The sequence below is a fragment of the Nannobrachium achirus genome (assembly GCF_963921795.1).
Source record: "Nannobrachium achirus genome assembly, chromosome: 10".
NCBI classification, from domain to species: Eukaryota; Metazoa; Chordata; class Actinopteri; order Myctophiformes; family Myctophidae; genus Nannobrachium; species Nannobrachium achirus.
The window spans coordinates 685,951-707,454 of record NC_137819.1 but is presented as its reverse complement, the minus strand read 5'-3'; the positions used below and the strand labels follow the sequence as shown (position 1 = coordinate 707,454).

Here is a 21,504-nt window from a genome sequence, read left to right as displayed (position 1 = left end):
TGGCGATGTATGCTATTACTTTGTACAGCAATCGGCCAAATGGTGGCGCTGTAGGAAGCCTTCGAAAGTACGAACTTTGAAGAGGTATAGATCATGCTCTGTTTTAAGTACAGCCATGAAACCTGTATACACGTATGCGTCTTCTCATGCCGAACAACTGTTACGCTCTGACTTTTAACCTCTGACCTTTAGATCCCCCAGAATTTTGAATTATATGAAAAACTGTAAAAATCTATCTCCTCCTGGGATCCTGTCGGATTTCTTTTAAAGCGAAAGATTATTTTTTAATAATTCAATACATATTGCAGTTTTATGCTAATTATTCTTCTGCCTCTAAATCATAAATGCAAAGTGACACGTTCATTGCATTTGGCAAAGATGTAGAGGGTTAGTCAAGGCGCTATACGAAGCGTTTGAAAATTCAAACTTCAAACGGGCATAAGTCATGACTCGTTTCGTTTGAAGTCATGCAACTTGCTTACATGCGTGCTTTGACTCAAGCGGAAGACATCTGCGTCTTTGTTAAGTAAGCTCCGCCCTTAGATTTTCCGCCATTTTGAGCAGTTTGTAAAACGCTTAAACCCGCTTTTATTCTGGAATTTTCGCGTCACGTCCACAACATTTTTTTTACATGAACTTTGGACCAATATCTAAAGATCTGTCAGATCGGATTAAAAAAAAAATTGAAACATGCTTTTTTAATAATCCAATGAATATTGCAGTTTTATGCAAATTATTCTTCTGCCTCTAAATCATACATGTAAAGTAACATGTTCATGGCATTTGGCAAAGATGTAGAATGTTAGTCCAAATATCACTAAAACCAATCTTACTCCAATTGGCCAAAGGGGGGCGCTATATCATTTTGAGCAGTTTGTGAAACGCTTAAACCTGTTAGGATTTTTTTTGCAATTTGCATGAAACATTCTACAAACAAACTAAGGACCTTTATCTAATATTCCTATGAAGTGCACACACAAAAAAAAGATAATAATAAATATAGCTGCAAGCAGCGATAAAGTGGCCAAAGCCAAAAACACCTCAAATCATGAACACAGCCTGCAATGTGCGTGAAATCTTGCAAGCACATTTCCAATAGGTCAAGGAACAGATACCACCCTTACATTGGCCTGTTATAGCGCCACCAGCGGGTCAACTTTTGCACAACACATTTTTGGAACAAAATGGACCAATCTTTGACGTCAATAACGTCAAAGAGAGCACTGCCTGCGATCTTGACATTTTGTACTTTTATAGCCATTGTTTTCTGGCTTGAAGCGAGCCCACAATTGTTTCGAAGGAACACTATTTTCTAGTTATTTATTTATCTAGTAAGTTCTCCTCAATATTTTGGCACCTTTCTACTCCTACATACTTAGACAGAAAATGAAAATAAAAAAATCAATGTGTTCAGCTTACTGTGGCGACGTGTGCTATTATTTTTTACAGCAATCGGCCAAATGGTGGCGCTGTAGGAAGCCTTCGAAAGTGCGAACTTTGAACAGGTAGAGCTCATGCTCTGTTTGAGGTACAGCCATGAAACCTGTATACACGTATGCGTCTCCTCATGCCGAACAACTTTTACGCTCTGACTTTTAACCTCTGACCTTTAGATCCCCCAGAATTTTGAATTATATGAAAAACAGTAAAAATCTATCTCCTCCTGGGATTTTTGCGTTACGCGCGCAAAACTTTTTCCTCATGAACTTTGGACCAATACGGTCAAACTGATCAACCAGATTTTTTTTTAAAGTGAAACATTATTTTTTAATAATTCACTGGATATTGCACTTTTATGCAAATTATTCTTTTGCCTCTAAATCATACATGCAAAGTTACACGTTCATGGCATTTGGCAAAGAGGTTAGTCAAAATATCACTGAAACCAATCTTATTACAATTGGCCAAAGGGGGGCGCTATACGAAGCGTTTGAAAATTCAAACTTCAAACGGGCATAAGTTATGACTCGTTTCGTTTGAAGACATGCAACTTGCTTACACGCGTGCTTTGACTCAAGCAGAAGACATCTGTGTCTTTGTTAAGTAAGCTCCGCCCTTAGATTTTCCGCCATTTTGAGCAGTTTGTAAAACGCTTAAACCGGCTTTTATTCTGGAATTTTCGCGTTACGTGCACAAAACTTTTTTTACCTGAACTTTGGACCAATATCTAAAGATCTGTCAGATCGGATAAAAAAAAAAATTGAAACATGCTTTTTTAATAATTCAATGAATATTGCAGTTTTATGCAAATTATTCTTCTGCCTCTAAATCATACATGCAAAGTAACATGTTCATGGCATTTGGCAAAGATGTAGTGTTAGTCCAAATATCACTAAAACCAATCCAATTGGCCAAAAGGGGGCGCTATATCATTTTGAGCAGTTTGTGAAACGCTTAAACCCGTTAGGATTTTTTTTAGCAATTTGCATGAAACATTCTACACACAATCTAAGGACCTTTATCTAATATGCCTATGAAGTGCACACACACACACACACAAAAAAAAAAATATATATATATATATATATATATATATATATAGCTGCAAGCAGCGATAAAGTGGCCAAAGCCAAAAACACCTCAAATCATGAACACAGCCTGCAATGTGCGTGAAATCTTGCAAGCACATTCCCTATAGGTCAAGGAACAGATACCACCCTTCTCACATTGGCCTGTTATAGCGCCACCAGCGGGTCAACTTTTTTGGAACAAAATGGACCAATCTTTGACGTCAGTAACGTCAAAGAGAGCACTGTCTGCGATCTTGACATTTTGTACTTTTATAGCCATTGTTTTCTGGCTTGAAGCGAGCCCACAATTGTTATTTTCTAGTTTCAATAAAACCATTGTTGGAAAATGTAAATAAGGCAATTCATTTCTTTATTTTATGTGTACTGTGCAGTGTGCATGCATGGATAAGCTATTCATTATCTCTTGGTTAGGGCTCGAACACACTGCCCGACTTTTTGAGCCGATTATGCTGTCGCCGACCAATTTTGGCGTTCACCGACAAAAACGACGATCTGCCGCAAGATGGGGCTTTGCTCGCTGGGGTTTTAACTCGCTGTGTGTGAAAAGCACTGCGAGAAGATCTGTGCGCGATTACAGCGCTCGCCGATAGCTTCCCGAGCGTTTCTAGATATCTACAGCAGCTTTGATATTTGGCTCTTTCACTCTGTCACAGCGCATCCCTAGACTAGTGTGCTCTCTCTCTCTCTCTCTCTCTCTCTCTCTCTCTCTCTCTCGTGTCAAATGGAGACGCATGGTGGAGCGGAGCGGAGAGAGAAAGAAAGGGAGAGAGAGAGAGAGCAGGGGCTGAGGGTTGAAGAATTTAACCTGAGGAGAGCAGCATGGAGACTGGAGAGTGGAGAGGGCATTATTATGCAGTGGTCCAGCGTATAGATGCAATATAAAACCAACGCATCTCACAATATGTTGATAAAACCACGCAGCAGCATGGCTGGTGTTATTATGAAAACATTGAACAGGTGCGGAGTGCGCTGTGTGTGTGTGTGTGTGTGTGTGTGTGTGTGTGTGTGTGTGTGTGTGTGTGTGTGTGTGTGTGTGTGTGTGTGTGTGTGTGTGTGTGTGTGTGTGTGTGTGTGTGTGTGTGTGTGTCGCACGCACAAACGCACGCACGCGTGCAGCGAGAGAGGAAAATCATTAGCGCCCGCTCATGCACAATTAGAATAAAAACAAATGTAATATTGGCTATGTATCGGGAATGCATCCAGGGGCCTGTTTCACGAAAGTAGAATAAACTAAGCTGGGATTTAAGACATATCCAGACTTGACAAAGCCTCCTCTGTATAGCCTGGTTTATTCCGTTCCACTAAAGCCAAGCCAGGCTGAAAAGGAGAGACTCGACAAGGCATGGGCTTTTCTTTGGAAAGCCCATGCAGTCGAGTGTCAATTCCTTGATCGTGACCAATCACAGCACTGAAGAACAGAGCAGTGTTCTTCTGCCCCACCCCCACATAAAAAAGACAGGCATGCTATAGCTCCTATCAGTGGTGAAAAGTACATATGTTTTACTCAAGTAAAAGTATCAATACTGCAATGAAGAAATACTCTTGTTAGTGAAAGTCCGGAATTCAAAATGTACTGAGTAAAAGTATCAAAATGTACTTAAAGTGCAAAAAGTAAAGTACTCATTATACAGATGTCCCATTTCAAGTTTTAAAATGTAGGAAAATCTTTTGAAAATAGCAGATCTACAAGCTCAGAATGCTTTACATTGTGAGCTTGTAAATCTACAAAGTAACTTGTAACTAAAGTTTTCAAATAAATGTATTGGAGTAAAAGTACAATATTTGGATCTGAGATGTATTGTGGAGTGGAAGTAAATAAAGAAATTGGAAATACTCAAGTAAAGTACAAATACCTCAAGATTATACTTAAGTACAATACTTAAGTAAATGTACTTAGTTACTTTACACCACTGGCGGCTATAGAATAATCACACCTAGACAGGCTGTTATATTACTCTTATCACTAACTTAATTGAAAACACCCTTGCTACATTGTCAGCCATTTTTTATAAGCTCAAGAACTTCAGTAATATATTATCACACATACATGAGTCATATGATTCATGATTTATTCACTATTTCAGGAATAGGCTTATAATTATTTTTATTTCATTTTAATGCAGGGTAATTAAAATGAGTCTCTATATACTAACATAGGTGTTGAATTAAATGTGTAAAAAGTCATTAGTTTACATTTGGAGTCATTGGACTAACAGCTATTTCACAACTTGAACATGGATTAACAAATCTTGGCTGTGAGCCTGGTCAGGAGCAGGCTAGCTTCACAGCTTAATCTCCATGGTAACTAAAGTGGGATAACTTTCATGAAACCGAGTTCAGGCTTAACTGGCGAGGCTAATCTGCCAAGATAATTCAGCTTTCATGAAACCGATTGAGCTCTGACTCAGACTTACTAAAGCCAGGATAGCTGAGAAAGCCAGGCTTTATCCCTAATCTAGGTTTCGTGAAACGGGCCCTGGTGAAATATCTGGCAGTGTGTGAAATACTGTAATGATCTGATGACTCGCCGACCACGCAAAATCGTACAGTGTGTTCGAGCCCTTAGGCAGGCAGTGGGCCTAAAGCAGAAAAACATTAAACACAATATAAGCAATTGTTTTTAATAATATCGTGACTAATATCGATATTGAGGTATTCAAAAACGTTATCGAATGTCGAAGGATTTCCTTCCTTCCTTCCTTCCTCCCTCCCTCCCTCCCTCCTTCCTTCCTTCCTTCCCTCCCTCCCTCCTTCTCTCTCTCTCCCTTCTCTCTTTGTCCATCCTACCATTTCTTCTATGGAGTCTCTCTGGGATGGTGACGTAAATGTTTTCACTGTGGTTTCGGTGTGTATTTGTGTTTCTCTTCGCAGAATTGTCACGAGCTTGAAAAAATGGACCTAGAAGAATGTATTTTGGTGAGTTGTGAAGAGCGAGGCGACCGTTAAGCTGACATGGATGCGTGTGTTCTGTGGATGATGTGAGGCTATATGTATATTAGGGATGTGCCGAATACAAAATTCTTGGCCGAAACCGAATACCGAATACTGGAAACATTCCGCCGAATACCGAATACCGAATAGCCGAATAATACATGTATATAATTTATTTTGTATAATAAATGTTTGTACCATTGCTGTACCTTTGTTGTAAAGCTACCTGATTATGGCAAAACCTAACTTAAATAATAATCACCATATGGTTCCATAAAACATTTATTTCTCACTTTTGAATGCACACATAACAAAATAAAATATTTTCTCTTTGCAATGTTAGCATAAAACAAAGTCAAAATAGTGCAATTATTATTATTATTATTTGGAACTTTGGAAATCTCAGTTGGAACTGTTACCCCTGCTACCCGATGCTGGATAAGCGGTTGAAGATGGATGGATGGATGAATGGATAATTATTTATGCATGTAGAGTAGGCTACATTATTTACATTTATTGTGTAGCAATAAAACACTGGCTTATAGTTTAATTATTGGAAACTAAAGAGCATAAATGCAATATTAGGCTTGTCGTTCAGAATGGAAAATAAAGTGGAACTTAGCGTGAGGGGGAGAGGATTACTTGACATTCAGTTAGTTGACACACGTACTGCACAAGCCAGACTGTGCTGATTGACTATGTCAAATGACCAGTCAAATCAGGGTCAACGAGTCATAGTTATTAACCTAACAGCCTAGGATAGCTGGCAATAATATGCGACGACACATCACATTGTTAAAGACGCATCATCACGCATCGCGAGTTTCGCGAGCATTTCTCGTCTGCAAGCAGTTGGAGCCTTACATCGTGGATATTAATGTGTTGCTGTTGTCCTCTCCAATTGAACAGCCAAAGGTAGAAGATCTCTAAGTTATTAATCCAGTGGGAGCAATGGTTTCCAAGAGGTTTTAGCAACTTTTTTAAGGCAGCGAGCGGCATGAGTGTGTGAAGAGGGGAGGGGAGGAGGGAGCAGCATTGGAGAGCAGACTGCGTCGGAGCTCGGAGGGAAGGAAAACCTTTGATCTACAAGCCCACAGCACGTTGCACCCGCGACGCTTTGTGGGCTTGCAAATTGGCGTAGGGGTGTGTCTTGTGAGCCTGTGTATGTGTTTGAGCGAATGAGCACATACACACCCACGCACACACACACACACACACACAAACACACATCACACACAGTCAGTCCGATCGTCAGATACAACTGTGCGGAGATTTCTCAGAAATGTGCCGCTGTCCGGACGGAGGTGCGCCGCGGTCCGGACATGGACTGCGGTCCGCCTATTGAGGACCCCAACTAGACCCCTGTCCTTCACACTATTCGGTGCTCAACTATTCGGTTTTAAAAGCTATCCAGCCGAAAACCGAAAATGCATTTTTAGCCATTTTCGGCCGAAAGTTTTCGGTGCCGAATATTCGGCCTCATCCCTAATGTATATACACCATTTTGTTCTACTTCCGGGTGTCTTTAGACTTCCTTCACAGGTGTTACTGATGATACTAATTAAGGCTCTGTTTGATTTATTGTACAGTGGTTCTTTAATTCCAAGGACCCCCATAACTCTATACAAATGGAATCAACAAATGTTCCATTTGTACACTCTCAGAGTTACACACCTGACATTTGGACGCCGCTCAAGGACACTTTGAGACCTACTGGTGTAGCAGAGTGTTTCCGGTGAGCACACTATCAGCACCCTGACTCTGTTTGACCAGAATGGAACAGAGCCTTCATTAGTATCATCGGTAACACCTGTGAAGGAAGTCAAAAGACACCCGGAAGTAGAACAAAATGGCGTATATGCATTCTCGACATGCGGGTCGGGAGGTGCCGTGGCATTGGTCCGAAATCTCATTGGTCCGAAATCCCATTTGTCAGAATCTGGTAATGTTAACCTGGTGAAAAATACTATGCCTAAACCTAAACCTAACCCTAACCCTAACCTCAGTAAAACTATGCATTAAACCTAACCCTAACCCAAACCCTAACCCTATCCTCAGTAAAACTATGCCTAAACCTAAACAGACCCACATACAGTATACTGTAAGTGCATACAGGGTATCTGCACGTTTCTATAGTGACAATTTAAAGACTTTAAAGACCTTTTTAGTAACTCAAACATTGGTCAAATTGTCAAATATTAGAGGTAGACATTTTTTAAATATACATGCTCACAACACCTCGCAACACAATGGAATAGATCAAGTCAAACTACATGTTAATTCCAACTCCTACAATTCCAAGTGCTCGTGCAGGGTGGCGGGTCCCCAGTTAAAATGTGATTATTTTGGGGGTTGCGGCCTGCAAAGGTTGAGAACCACCTATGTGACTGACCGGTGTGAGCGTGGACACTGGACCACTGAAAGGACACTGGATGTAAAGCTGTGGTCTCTCTCTGCTTCCCTCTCAGGTGACCGACAATACCCTGGTCCAGCTCTCTATTCACTGCCCTCGTCTGCAAGCCCTGGTGAGAGAAGAGCTCTTTTTCTTTCTTTGTTTATTTAGACCAGGGGTCTTCAACTAGGGGGTCCTCAGAATTACTACAGGGGGGCCGCCAAATCTTTGAGTGATATAAACTTTTTTTTTCCTCCTTTTTTTATATTAACCACTTGAACCCTAGCGTCCATATTCTGAGAACTTTAGCCAAAAATAGTCGATAATCAAAATCTACAAGCTCACTAGATTGGCAATTTTCGCCAAAGAGCTTTGGTGTTGAGGGGGAAAAAGAGAAGACTAAGTACAGAGTGAAAATTCAATTTTTTTTTTAAAGTTATACCATGTAACTTTTTTTATAAAACAAATCTTAAAATTGTCCTAACTGTTAAATCGCTAAAGTTTACTATTAAATCGCTAAAGTTTTAGAACACCCACTCCGTTATTTTCAGCTTCTGAAGGAAGCCTTCTCTTTATGTTTTCTACTTAGCCGTGACAGGAGCGGGATTTCCCGGCAAAATTACGTCATCATACACTACCGGCCAATCACAGCGAGGGTTATACACTGCCGGCCAATCACAGCGCATCTTGAAGTGAGGTCGCTATCACAATACGGCGGCCATATTTGTAGGCGCCCGTGTAGCTTGCCTCAACATAACAACAGCATTTACTCGGGTGAAGGAGTCCGTTTCTCCGGAAGGCCTGAACGCACAGGAACTAGGGACCCCTCTAAAGATAGATCTCGGCGAGGTGGAGGCAGACGCGTGGGTGTGAGGCCCGGTCCGCGGCGAAAAACGGCCGAAAGACGCTGACGCGACCGCGGTTTGCTATAGAGCTACTGACCTCTAGGTGAGCAACTTACACAGTATAGCTTTAAGTATTGACGGGTCAAGTGGTTAAATATCTGAAAACACAAATTGACATGATTACAAAATACACTGATGATTGTGCTGTCAAATGATGAAACTACGTATATGGGGGTCCCTGCTTCATCTCTCTCTCAGCTAAGGGGTCCCTTTTCTGAAAACGTTGAAGACCCCTGGTTTAGACGGGACAATGCACATTAATGAACGTTCAAGGCATGAACGTGAATTCAATCAACCAGACATGATCTCATGTAAACATGCCGGATTTAGCTAGAAGCTCATTTACATCTGTAGTCCCCACACATAAAAACACCACAATAACAACTGCTTAAAAATATGTATATTTTAAGAAATACCATAGCTAGTTTAAACCTAACTAAATACCTAATAAAGTCTAATACCTAAACAATAGAATATCTAAAGCCTGATTTGAAATATCCAAGATTTTTAAAGTGTCGATGGTCACATGTGTGAGACATTTGTAGTCGGAAATAGACGGAAATAGCAGCTCGGGGCTGCGAGGCGCGGTAGAGCTTTGCGGAGCTGCTATTTTCATCTGGCTACACTCTGTGTGGCGTCATGGTGGAAGGAGATTAAGCTTGTTTGTCCTTCACTCACTTCATCTTTTATTGACATTTCAACCTTCATCCTGAACCAGTGTACTGTAAATAGACTCATCATCATCATAAGGTCATCCTGTCTCACTTGGAACTACAGACTCTAGAGCAAATGGAGTCTTTTGAACGGCTCTTTGAAATGAAAAATGGGATCCGGTTCGCTGTAGGGAGCCGTTCCTTTCTAAATGAACAGTTGTGGGGAAAAGAGCATTCTTTACTTATTATGTAAAAGAATCAATACTGCAATGTAGAAATACACACTGCAAAAAGTAGAAGTTTGGAATTAAAATGTAGGCTACTTGAGCAAAAGTAATGGTATCAAAATGCACTTAAAGTACCAATATTATAACAAGTAGGCCTACTCATTATGCAAAATGTTTTCCAGTAAATAAAATGTAGGAAAAAAAACATTTGAAAATAGTATTGCGACGCATTGTGAGCTTGTAGATCGTCTGTTTTCAAATGGCGGAAATATATAAATATATATATATATATATATATATATATATATATGAAATGTATATATGGTTGAATTGATTTGTAATTATAATCGAAATCTACAAAGTGATAAGTAACTAAAATGAGTCTTTTGAACGGCTCTTTGAAAGGAACGGATCCCAGAGATCCGGCTCACTTCAAAGAGCCATAAATCCCATCTCTAACAGACTTACTCCATAGCTTCCACCGTGGACCTCTTCAGACTCCACCTAAACCCATAGCCTTCCCTCGATGACCACACATGAAGCTAGATAGCATTTTTTAGGTTTTAGAAAAGTATTTTTACTGCTTAGGTGCGTGCCTGCGTGGTCTACCTATGTTTTTGTTTTTCTAGATTGATATTCCTTGTATTGTTGTTGATATACTGATGTATAATTATCTTGCTTATTATATTATTATATCTTGCTTATCTACAAGCTGCGAGCTTGTATATCTGCTATTTTTCAATAGCTAAAGCATAAAATAATTAAGGCCCCTCCACCTTGGGCCCTAGTAACTCAGTCCCACTCCCCCCCCCCCCCCCCCCCCTTGTGACGCCCCTGCTTGTGTGTCCCCTGTAACCCCCTCCAGTCGCTGTCCCACTGCGAGCTGATCACGGACGACGGCATCCGGGCCCTGAGCAGCAGCGCCTGTGGCCAGGAGCGTCTCACGGTGGTGGAGCTGGACAACTGCCCACTGATCACCGACGTCACCCTGGAGCACCTGAAGAGCTGCCAGCGGCTGGAGCGCATCGAGCTCTACGACTGCCAGCAGGTCACCAGGGCCGGGATCAAACGCATCCGGGTCAGTGGAGGTCACACTGGACCAGCGGTTTTCAGCCCTTTTCATATCAAGCTCCATTATTTATTGCAGTGGTTCTCAACCTCTGGGTACTTTGGGAGGCCCCCGAATGATTCACTTAATGTGCAATGGTGTTTTCTCACTCAAACCAACATAAAGTTTGAGTGTATAGAGCAGTGGTTCTCAACCAGTGGTCTGGGGACCACCAGTGGTCCTTGAGGGGATTCCAGGTGGTCCTCAGCTAAATGATGGAGAGTTGGTAACCAAATGAAGGGGGGCTCCCTCCATTCCGACATGTCGCCACTCCGACAGTGACTTCTTATTGTCGGAGTGGCAACACTTCCATAGAAGTTAAGGTTAGGGTTAGCGTAAGTCGTAAGAGATAGGGTTAGTGTCGGAATGGAGACATGTCGGAATGGAGAGATGCACTCCCAAATGAACCCTTAGTCTTTAACTTGGCCAAAATTGTTATTGTTGCCTGTTATCGCTCCTATGGTACCAACATCAATACAGCATGGAATTGTGGGGAAACCTTTATCCAAGACAACAAAATAGTCTACGTTTTGGGTATGAGAGGCTAAATGTCATTACATGTTGGTTCCGTGGCTCAAATGCCCAATAAATAATGGACCTTGACATGAAAAAGGTTGAAGACCATTGCCATAGATGATGCCAGTAGGCAGGTTTCTGAAACCATTCATACTGTACTTTAAAGTAATGGAGCAAGGCACAGGTCTGTATTTGTGTTGCTGATTGTTTGATTGATTGAAGAATGTATTAGAAGTTTGCATAAGGAAAAGGTACAGTTTCATGACAGTGCAAATCACCGGTACAAGGTAAACTAAAAGGAGATCCTAAGCTTTTTGGCTTATTTACACAGGAACCACATATGTATCTCATATAACATTGAAAGACAGACACATAGAACACAGTACATTACATAGGATATTACCATTAACCAAAGGGAAAACAGCATTCAAAAAGAATAAGAAAAAATAAAATAAAGAGAAAAGGAAGATATTTACAGTGGAAAATGAGAGGAAAGTATGGGCTTAGTCTATTACAAGTTTCGAGTAGCGGCTGTCTGTAGGTTAATTTTCAGACCAATTTTAAAGGAGGTTGGGGATTTACACTCCTTTAGGGCTTGCGGTAGGGCGCTCCACAACGGATTTGTGCCTTTTTTATAGTCAAATCTGTGTTGAACGTGATTTGTGGAGCTGCCTCTGGTGTTGTAATTGTGGACATCCTTGACGTTTAGGTATTTTGTCATGATGATAAAGACTAGCTAGCTCTGGTCCAGAGCGTCAGCCGCACTGACGCTCTGACAGAAGGCTGACTAAAAGACTAGAGAGAACCAAGTAGCAAGCACATCTTATACAAATGAGCAAAAAATACGTACAGATTAAGAGGAATAGGCTCACACACCGTCTTAGGCTCCCAGGTAAGTTTTATTTAGCAACGTTTCGACCACCAGGCATGCCTGATGAAGACCCAAATGGGGTCGAAACGTTGCTAACTAAAACTTATCTGGGAGCCTAAGACGGTGTGCGAGCCTATTCCTCTTAATCTGACTAAAAGACTAGACCAGGATTTCTCTACCCCTATGAGGGCTCAACTTCAGTCAAAATAAACTAAACTACTTCACTACTCACCTAAACGAAGGTAGTTTTGTGTTGTTGTGCGTTTTATTTCATGGCAAAAATAATGTATTTTACAGAGTGGGTGGGGTGCTGAGAGGTTTCCCACCGCGGAGAATAGACTTTCAACAACGCTAAACTATCTTTAGGTTAGGTGAGTAGTGAAGTAGTTTCGTTTATTTTGACTGAAGTTGAGCCGTCGTAGGGGCTGAGAAATCCTGGTCTAGTCTTTTAGCCAGCCGCCTGTCAGAGCGTCACTGGAGCCTGATTATGGATACCACTGTAGAAGATTGATGGAAACTGTATATAGCGCTCGTTTTCACCAGCGTCGGCAGGTTAGCTACTCACCAGCGTCGACAGGTTAGCATTCACCAGCGTTAGTTTTACTGAGGTTAAGGTTAGGGTTAGAATTAAGGTTAGGGTTAGGGTTAGGGTTAGGGTTAAGGTTAGGGTTAGAGTTAGAGTTGGGGTTAGGGTTAAGGATAGGTTTAGGTTTTGGTGCACCTCTGCCGCGGTCCAAGTGACTACAATGGAGCGCTCCCTACATCCGGTTCAGCCAATCACAAGCTTCAAAAATGAGTCCGGGGTGTGGTTATCCATCTTTCCCAGTGGGATCCATAATCACGCGTCACTGTACCAGAGCTAAAGACGAAGATGTCGTTCTAACTCTCCTCTCCTCTCCTCTCCTCTCCTCTCCTCAACCTCTCCGTCCAGGCCCACCTCCCGGAGATCAAGGTCCACGCCTACTTCGCCCCGGTCACCCCTCCCCCGTCGGTGCACGGCGGCGGCCAGCGCCTCTGCCGCTGCTGCATCATCCTCTGACAGTGGAGGGCCAGCAGGGGAGGCCACCTCTGTCTGCAGCTCCTGCTGCTCTGAACCTGGCGGCGGGGAGGGTGGGGGGGGGGGGGTGCATGGGTTCCAAGATGGGGGAGGGGTCGTGAGGGTGGGGAGCGTGGGGGAGTGGGCTGGACCCAATCACCGCTCCCAGATCTCATCGATCGAAAAAAAAAAAAAAAGGCAGACCGGGCCGCCGATCCCCCCGCCACCGATCGATCGCCGAAACTGAACAAGACTGATTTCCTCTCTCGCTCCTCCTTCCTGTCTTTCACGACACCGCAGCGCTCTCCCTAAAGGGTTGGGGGGCAGGGACGTGCAGAGAATGTCCGAGAGGTAGGGGGCTGAAATAGCTAAAAGAGGCCTTTTGGTGAAAATCTTGAAAATAGCAGACCTCCAAGCTCACAACGCGTCGCAGCGCGACGCGTTGGGAGGTCAGCTATTTTCAACTACTTGCCTTCACGGTCTGGAGAGGGCACTTTTTTTACAGACAGATACAAGGGCAGGGGCCCAAGCCCCCTTTGATGTCTGTGTGCACGTGCCTGGTTGGGGGTGTCAGGGATGGATGGATGGATGGATGGATGGATGGATGGATGGCCAGAGGACTAGGCAGAGGAGGACAGTGAGAGGACAGAGAAGAAAGAGGGAAGAGGAGTGGGAGTGGTTTCCCCAACAACAGTGGAACTAAATATTCACAAACATTTAAAACAAAAGAAAACACATTAAAGACGTAAAGCAAAAGAAGAAAAAAATGCCGAACGGACGACCTTGTCGTGGTCATCTCGGAGGAATAAACTGCTTCTTCTCCGTAGATGGAGGCTAGGCTGGCATCAGCCAGACTGATGGATTCACTCACACGTTTTCTCCACGGTATCATGATACTAGTCTAGTAGGAAAGGGGGGTCCACGCGCATAGGGGGGATTTTTCTTCGCCACCTGTTTTTTCTTAATCCTTAACTCTTTTACCGCTTCGAACGTTCCCGTTCGCCCCAATTTTGACCCTAGCTTGTTGCCAATACGAACGCTCGTTCTTTTACCTTGTCTGATGACTGTAAGCTGATGAGGGGTCGCGCGGGTGTGTACAGTAAAAACATCTCCCGTAATGCTGCTTTCAAATCTCCACCACACGTAAACATCAATGATGTCCAATTCACTTCCTGACTGTTCTCTGTGGACCTGATCTAGATATGCATTTCTATGCTCTGAACGACGGCAAGCGGAGCGGCCCAATTCACATCTATTCTTTGCATAAGGCTGCCCTCTGCCGCCAGCTTGGCTAAAGTACATATATTTAGGGCCAATAAAAAATAAATCGTTTGGAAATAATGAATAGATCTTTTTCTATAACATCGCAAAGGTAAGCTGCTTTTTGCTGGCACCAGCCCAATAAATAAATAATAAATCTGGCAGTAGAACTATTAAAGGGTATATTTTAAGGTTCTGCAGGCTGAAATATCATCCCAAGGTGTTAATTTTTAATGATTTCTTGCACCTACCCATTCACTTACTCTACAGGAAAAAAAATATTCTTTAAGTAGCATGTGAGGGGTTTTTCATGATTCTGAAGGAAAGACATTCCTTTGGCTAACAATGGACCCCACAAAACTGTGAAAAGTGATGACTTTTTTTTCCTGTATTGTTTTTTTTTGGACCCCATTCTATCTAGTAAACATGATTTCAATCGCGTTTCACCCCCATACAACCCCATCTTTCAAACAGGGCAGCCATCTTTGTTTACATAACATGTAAATCATAATGGCTGCTATCTCATGAATGCCTGAACGGATTTCCAATCGGAATTTATTTGTTTGAAAGCTGTGAACAACGTGCACACACATGGTGCATGATCTGTGCATGGGCGTGCATGATCCGTGCACTATATTACATGGAGGTCTATGGAGACTTATGGCAGGAAAACCTGAAAGACAGCATATTCAAAATGGCAGTAAATTAGTTAAAATATACCCTTTAACTCTTTTACTGCCACATAATTGAACAAAAAGCTCCATCCACTGCCAGCTAAATTGAGAATTGTCGCTCATCTTTGAAGGCCTACTGGAGAAATTTGGTTTCGACTATAAAGACAACAATTATATGGCAACGTAGAATAGAATGTCTACTTTGCAACAGAAAAAGATTTCGAGCTTTTATCTTGTTCTGTTCATTAGCTAGAAGCTGCAGAATGTGGCCTAAAAACAGCTCTTTGAGAACATAAAGCTGAGAAAAATGCATTTTTGTGAAGAATACATTTTCAGGCAGAAATCTCTCTTTAGCCTTTTATTGTTGGCTTCAGTAACATCACACCTATGATCAGTGGTTGTTTACAAACAAATTCAAAAAAATAAAAACAAGAAAAAGTGTCTTTTTACACACTTTTAGTGTGTAAGAGAAGTAAGAGCAGTAGTAAGAGCAGTGCAGAACATTGACACAGTGACATGAGCTTCAGCCTGAATCCTGCTTCAGCTTTCAGGGTTCTCTTTATCTCACTGTGACACTACATGTCTACAGAGTGTATATGTGTGTGTGCGTGCGTGCGTGCGTGCGTGCGTGCGTGCGTGCGTGCGTGTGTGTCATTCAGCCTGCACAGGGCCTGGGGCTCCATTCTGTTTCACTCCAGCCAGGCTCCTCCGGAAGGGCTCCACCGGGTCTGCTGAACTCGTACACGAGCCCATGGTCGATCTGTAAATTATACAAATACATAATTACTATAAAATACATGAAAAATAGTACACCTTCAAGCTCACAACGCGTCACAGCAGAATGCGTGACGCCCTCTCTCTCACACACACACACACACACACACACACACACACACACACACATCCTTGTGTGACTCGTACACGAGCCCATGGTCGATCTGTAAATTATACAAATACATAATTACATAAAATACATGAAAAATAGTACACCTTCAAGCTCACAACGCGTCACAGCAGAATGCGTGGAGGTTGGGGGCCTACTATTTTCATCAAAAGGCCGTTTTAGAAATGTCAACCCCTGCCTCTCTAACATTCTATGCACTTCCTGCTTACCACACAAATATATATATATATATATATATATATATATATATATAGTAATTATGTAAAAACAGCATTCATGGTCTGGAGAGGGCACTTTTTACAGATGGATAAAAGGGCAGGGGCTCAAGCCCCCTTTGATGTCTATGTGAGCATGTGCATGGTGCTAAGTCTGATTTACAGAAAAAAGTTTGTTTTTTCTTTACCTATCCTTGTCCTTGGACGACCACGATGTGGAAATGAAGAAGTAGGCTCATCATCATCGTCGACTCATCATCTAAAATCATAGCCAGGAAAATATCAAATAGTTTATATCTAAACAAATCAATTTACAATTTTGACATTTAGCAAATGACTTACAATAAGTTCATATATAACATAAAATGCAGTTATAGTAAATAGTTACCATGCATTTACTGTCACAGTGAAATTCCCTTTATACCCTGTATACCTATATAAAATGTCACAATGCAACATAGCTCTGTTTACACAAAGCTGTACTCCCTCCAACTATGTTCCCCATTTTCAACAGTTTTTATTTGTAACACTTGCTTTGGCAATGTAAACGTATGTTTTCTCATGCCAATAAAGCTCCTTTGAATTGAACTGAAAAGCTACATCATCAGCTACTGATGATGATGATGATGATGACGATAAAAAGAAACCTCTCCCTCTCTCTCACACACACACGCATCGTACGCACGCACACACAAACTAAGCCAATAAATCCTAAATTCCCATCAAATAATCTTAGTAGGCTGTGCAGTGCACGTACACTACACGCGGTACGTGCACGCGCGTGATAGGAACTCCACGTGTGTCCTGAGTAGCGACAAAAACAAACAAAGCACGTGGATCCTAACTGCTTGGATCAAGTTACTGATCCGGTCCGGATACGGAAACATTTCTTGCATGTATGTGTACGTGTAAATAGCCGGATGCAGTAGGCGGGCTCTAGACCGGATCCCAATGTCGGAGTGGCAACACGTCGCAATGGAAAACCGTTACCCACTGACCATCCCCCCATCCCAGGCTTCCAGTTCCACACGGATGCTCTGTTATCACACAGTATACAACTATATACAGTATACAACTATACAATACATACATGCACTGGATTGGAAGTCTTACTTTGGACAGTAGAATCGTGGCCTCTGTTCTCCGAGGGGTCTCTACGCGGAAGCCATTCTTCATTGGCCAAATCGCCCAGTTTGTCCGTCTTTTCGCGGCGGTACATGGGTCTCTGCTGCTGCGGCGATGTGAGCCCCCGGGCGGGGGGATCCATCCTACACGGGGGTCGAGCTCCGTCGGGATCGGTTTCCACAATATCACGAGGCTCTTGATCCATTTTTGGACCCCGGTTCTTCGCGACTGGCACCATCTTAGTCTGGGATCGCTTCCAATTTCGGGCTTTTGATCCGGTCGGGAGCGGATGACGTCCTACGTTCTTCAATCTTTTTATCTTCAATAACAATGGCTACAGTGATCTTTTTCTCTTCTTCATCATCATTATCATCATCATCATCGTCATCATCACGACCACCACCACCATGGGCGCTGGTCCTGGGTCACCAACACGGGTAGGTTGTGTAATCCTAATTCTAACAAAGTTTATTTCTATCGGTCAGGGGGGGTTGGGTCGCACTTCGGCGGAATGATACCAGCAAGTTGAGGCTGAGTTGGCCTAATACATCTCAATATTCTAGTACTGCTAAATACTACTACCTACTACAATTACTATACTACTAATACTATAAAACAACTGATTTCCGACAAAATGATCGCTTTTACCAACGTTTCTCTCTCTCTTTCTCTACTAACAGCCCGATGCATAAAACAATATAGTCCCTCAATGCTGCTAGCAGCTAGCAGTGGCGTCAGTTCAGAACAAGCTAAGGTATGGCAACATGACTGGTGTCTGGTGAAGACACCAGTCATGTTGCCATACCTTAGCAACAGGCACGATGAAAAGTACATTTTTATTATTTCCCCCTGTCAAGGTATGGCAGCTGCATACCCCTGCCATACCCAATTGACGCCCCTGGCAGCTAGTCGCTCTGGGCAGGCGGAGCCAGGACAGTCTGTTTACTTTTTTTTTTATGAAAGGTTTCCGGCTGTCCTCAAAATGACACAGACGTCCAATTATGCATTCAAAAGTTGCGCAAGGACGACTTTTATCATAATCCATAAAAAACATCAAACGAACGAACGGGCGTATTGGCACAGACGTCCCTGGAGGATTGGGGCGAACAGGAACGTTCAAAGCAGTATAAGAGTTAAGCATTAAGAAAAAGCAGGTGGCGAAAAAAATCCACCCTATGCGCATCCCCTTTCCTACTAGACTAGTATATCATGATACCGTCGAGGAAACGCGTGAGTAAATCCACGTTATCAGTCTAGCTAATGCCAGGCTAGATGGAAGCATCATCTCCACCAATCACACGCGACCACACCCTCCGACGGGAGCGTACCTGCTTTCTGCGCTTCCAACCAATAGACACGCAGCGGCGCTGCGGGACGAGCGGAGGAGGAGCAGGGAGGGGACGGGGCTTCGTTGGGGGGGGGGAAGGCGGTCCTTTGGCGGGAGAGACAGAGCGTCGGTGACACGCCGTGGTCTCTCGCCCCTTCCCGTTTTGGTGGAGGGAGAGGGTTCGAAAAAACAAGACAAAAGAAACTCAAACCCAGACGACAGCAGATACGGAACGGAGGACGCAGGACTTCTTTTTTTTTTTTGTGTGCATCTGAGAAGAAATCTTTTTTGAGATCGTGTTTCCGTTTGTACAGAGAATGTTTTTTTTTTGCATCGGCAAGAAAGGAAAAAAAAACAAAAACAAAAAACAACTAACAAAAGAGTTACAATGTACGGCACCTCATTCAGGATTGGAGGAGTAGACCTACAAACAAAATTATTTTTATTTCCATGTCTTTCTTTTTTGTTCCGTTTTCTTTTCTTTTTGTCAGTGCTTCTCGTAAACTGTCCATGCCTATCTGTCCAGAGAGAGAGATGGTACTGATGAAGGCTCTGTTCCATTCTGCTCAAACAGAGCCAGGGTGCCCATATTCTGCATGTTGGCTCACTGGAAACACTCTGCTACACCTGTGGGTCTTAGCCCCTTTTCGACTGCAGCTTTAGCACCACACTACACCACACTGCACCACATAAAAATATCTACATTTTCCATTACACAAATCAGTAAGAAACAAATTGACCCTTTTAACTGTGATTATAACACAATATAAATTTGTATTACAACTATCATAATTATAATACACTATAATGGATTATAACTGTGATTATGATAAACTATAAAGTATGAATGTATTAATATAATACACTATAATAGATTATTATAGTGGTTATAACACAATAGCATCTATTATCATGTATTACAACTATATCCTGGTGGCCTAAATGAAAAGTCAGTGAGTGTTCAGTCGTTATGAAGTGTTTGGCCTGGTTTGGCCTAGCTCAGACCTACTCTGGATTGGATACTTTTTAGTACCACATTTAGTACCACTTTCACACCACTCTACCCAGGTCCTTGTAGTGGAAAACCTGGAAGTGAGCGGTGTGGTGTTGGGCCAAGTCAGTGGAAAAGGGCTTTTAAAGTGTCCTTGAGGGGGTTCCAAATGGCCCCTTGTGGGTCTGTAACTCTGAGAGTGTACACATACATTCTCAGGTCCTCAAGAAAGTACGTAGTGCTACACTAAATGGAACAGGGCCTTCGTTAGTATCATTCTTAACACATGTGGGGGCCCAAATTTCTTTCCAATATGGCTGCTGTGCATGGAGCCTATTAAGAATAAATAAAAATGGTTATGTTTGGACAGGAAGGGTGACCGACTGCGTCAGTCAGAAGCATCACTGCTGAGCAGGGGTGTCACAAGTGGGGGGAACGTGGGACTGAGTTACCAGGGCCCAAGGTGGAGGGGCCTTAATCATTTTATACTTTAGCTATTGAGCAATAGCAGATATACAAGCTCACAGCGCGGCACCGAGTGCAGTGCTGCACGCTTGTAGATCTGCTACTTTTCAAAAGTCGTGAAAATGTGTGCAAATCTTTGAATATACATATGTATTTTTTTAAGTTTGTTTTTTTAACATTTTTAACTCAAACTTTGCTTCTGGGGGGTCCCTGGAACTAAATATTTTGAGATCTGAAAAATGTTTGAGCACCACTGACATAGAAACATAGTTTTCTTCAAAAAACCTTGGAAGGATTTGAAATATTCAAAGACTTGCACAAATCTTCACGATTTTTCAAAACTAGCAGATCCACAAGCTCGCAGCACGTCACTCGGTGCCGCGCTGTGAGCTAGCTTGTATCTGCAATCTGCTATTTTTTCAATAGTTAAAGCACAAAATGTGAGTGAATCCTTGTACCCAGGACCAGAATTTGGTGCAACACCCCTACAAAGCTGCGTTCCAGGACAGCAGTGAGTCTTTCAATGCGCCGTCACGCAAGCGTGCGTCGCTTGCCAAAAATAAATAAACAAGCTAACAACGCGTAGCTTCGTCTCGAACATGTTGTTAGCTTGTAGATCTGTTCTTGGTGACAAGTGATGCCGTTGTACTACGTAAGCTCAAGTCTGTCTGTCTGTCACTCTTCTGACATCACAATGACCTCATCCCAGCTCAGCCGAAGGGTGTAGCTGACCTGTTCTGACATCACAATGATGTTGCGGGGAAAGTTGAAAGTTGATCCTATAAACAAAGCTAACGTGAAGTGACACGAGGTCTCCTTGCTGCTCTGAAAGAAGATTTGCTGCCCCGGGAAACTATTTTCTCTAAAATGTTGCATTTGGTGAATGTCGTCATTGATTTGGATTTGTGTCTGTTCAGTGTACTGCAGCAGACCTGTCTGACTCCATGTCCACCCCTGATGTTTTATGAAATATCAGGACTGGCAGATAGATGGTATTAGAGTCGTAATCCCACCTTGGGAGATGTTCTTCGAAAAACAAGACGTTTTGAACAAGTGAACCGTGTCAAGCAAGCATTTGCACAAATACAAGCCAGTGTCTGGTTGAGCCTGCCTGGACCCCTGGTTAGTGCCATGAAGTTGTGGGTCGGGACCCCTAGAGGGGTCCCCAAATTATTTTGGGGGGGTCCCCAGATGAATAAACTTAATGTGCAACATTGTTTTCTCACAGTAAACAAACAGTAAACAAACAGTCATAACGTGTAAGTGTATATATGGTATCTGCACAAGACTTTTTAATACCTCTAAAATGACAAATTAAACATTGGCCAAATTGTCAAATATTAGAGGCAGAAATTGTGAAAATAGCAGATCTA

The 21,504-nt window shown here is 42.6% G+C and overlaps 1 protein-coding gene across 5 annotated transcripts in view; it reads left to right on the top strand.

The window, feature by feature from the left end:
- fbxl2 (F-box and leucine-rich repeat protein 2) overlaps positions 1 to 13,200 on the top strand; it is a 120,183-nt gene extending 106,983 nt beyond the window's left edge. For all 5 annotated transcript variants that reach the window (XM_080735687.1, XM_080735686.1, XM_080735685.1 and 2 more), the window contains 4 exons: positions 5,403 to 5,447; positions 7,931 to 7,987; positions 10,505 to 10,717; positions 13,066 to 13,200. In XM_080735687.1, coding sequence (XP_080591813.1) covers positions 5,403 to 5,447; positions 7,931 to 7,987; positions 10,505 to 10,717; positions 13,066 to 13,173 — 423 coding nt within the window. In that variant the 3' untranslated portion in view covers positions 13,174 to 13,200. The remainder of the gene's footprint in view (positions 1 to 5,402; positions 5,448 to 7,930; positions 7,988 to 10,504; positions 10,718 to 13,065) is intronic.
- The last annotated feature ends 8,304 nt before the right edge of the window (positions 13,201 to 21,504 follow it).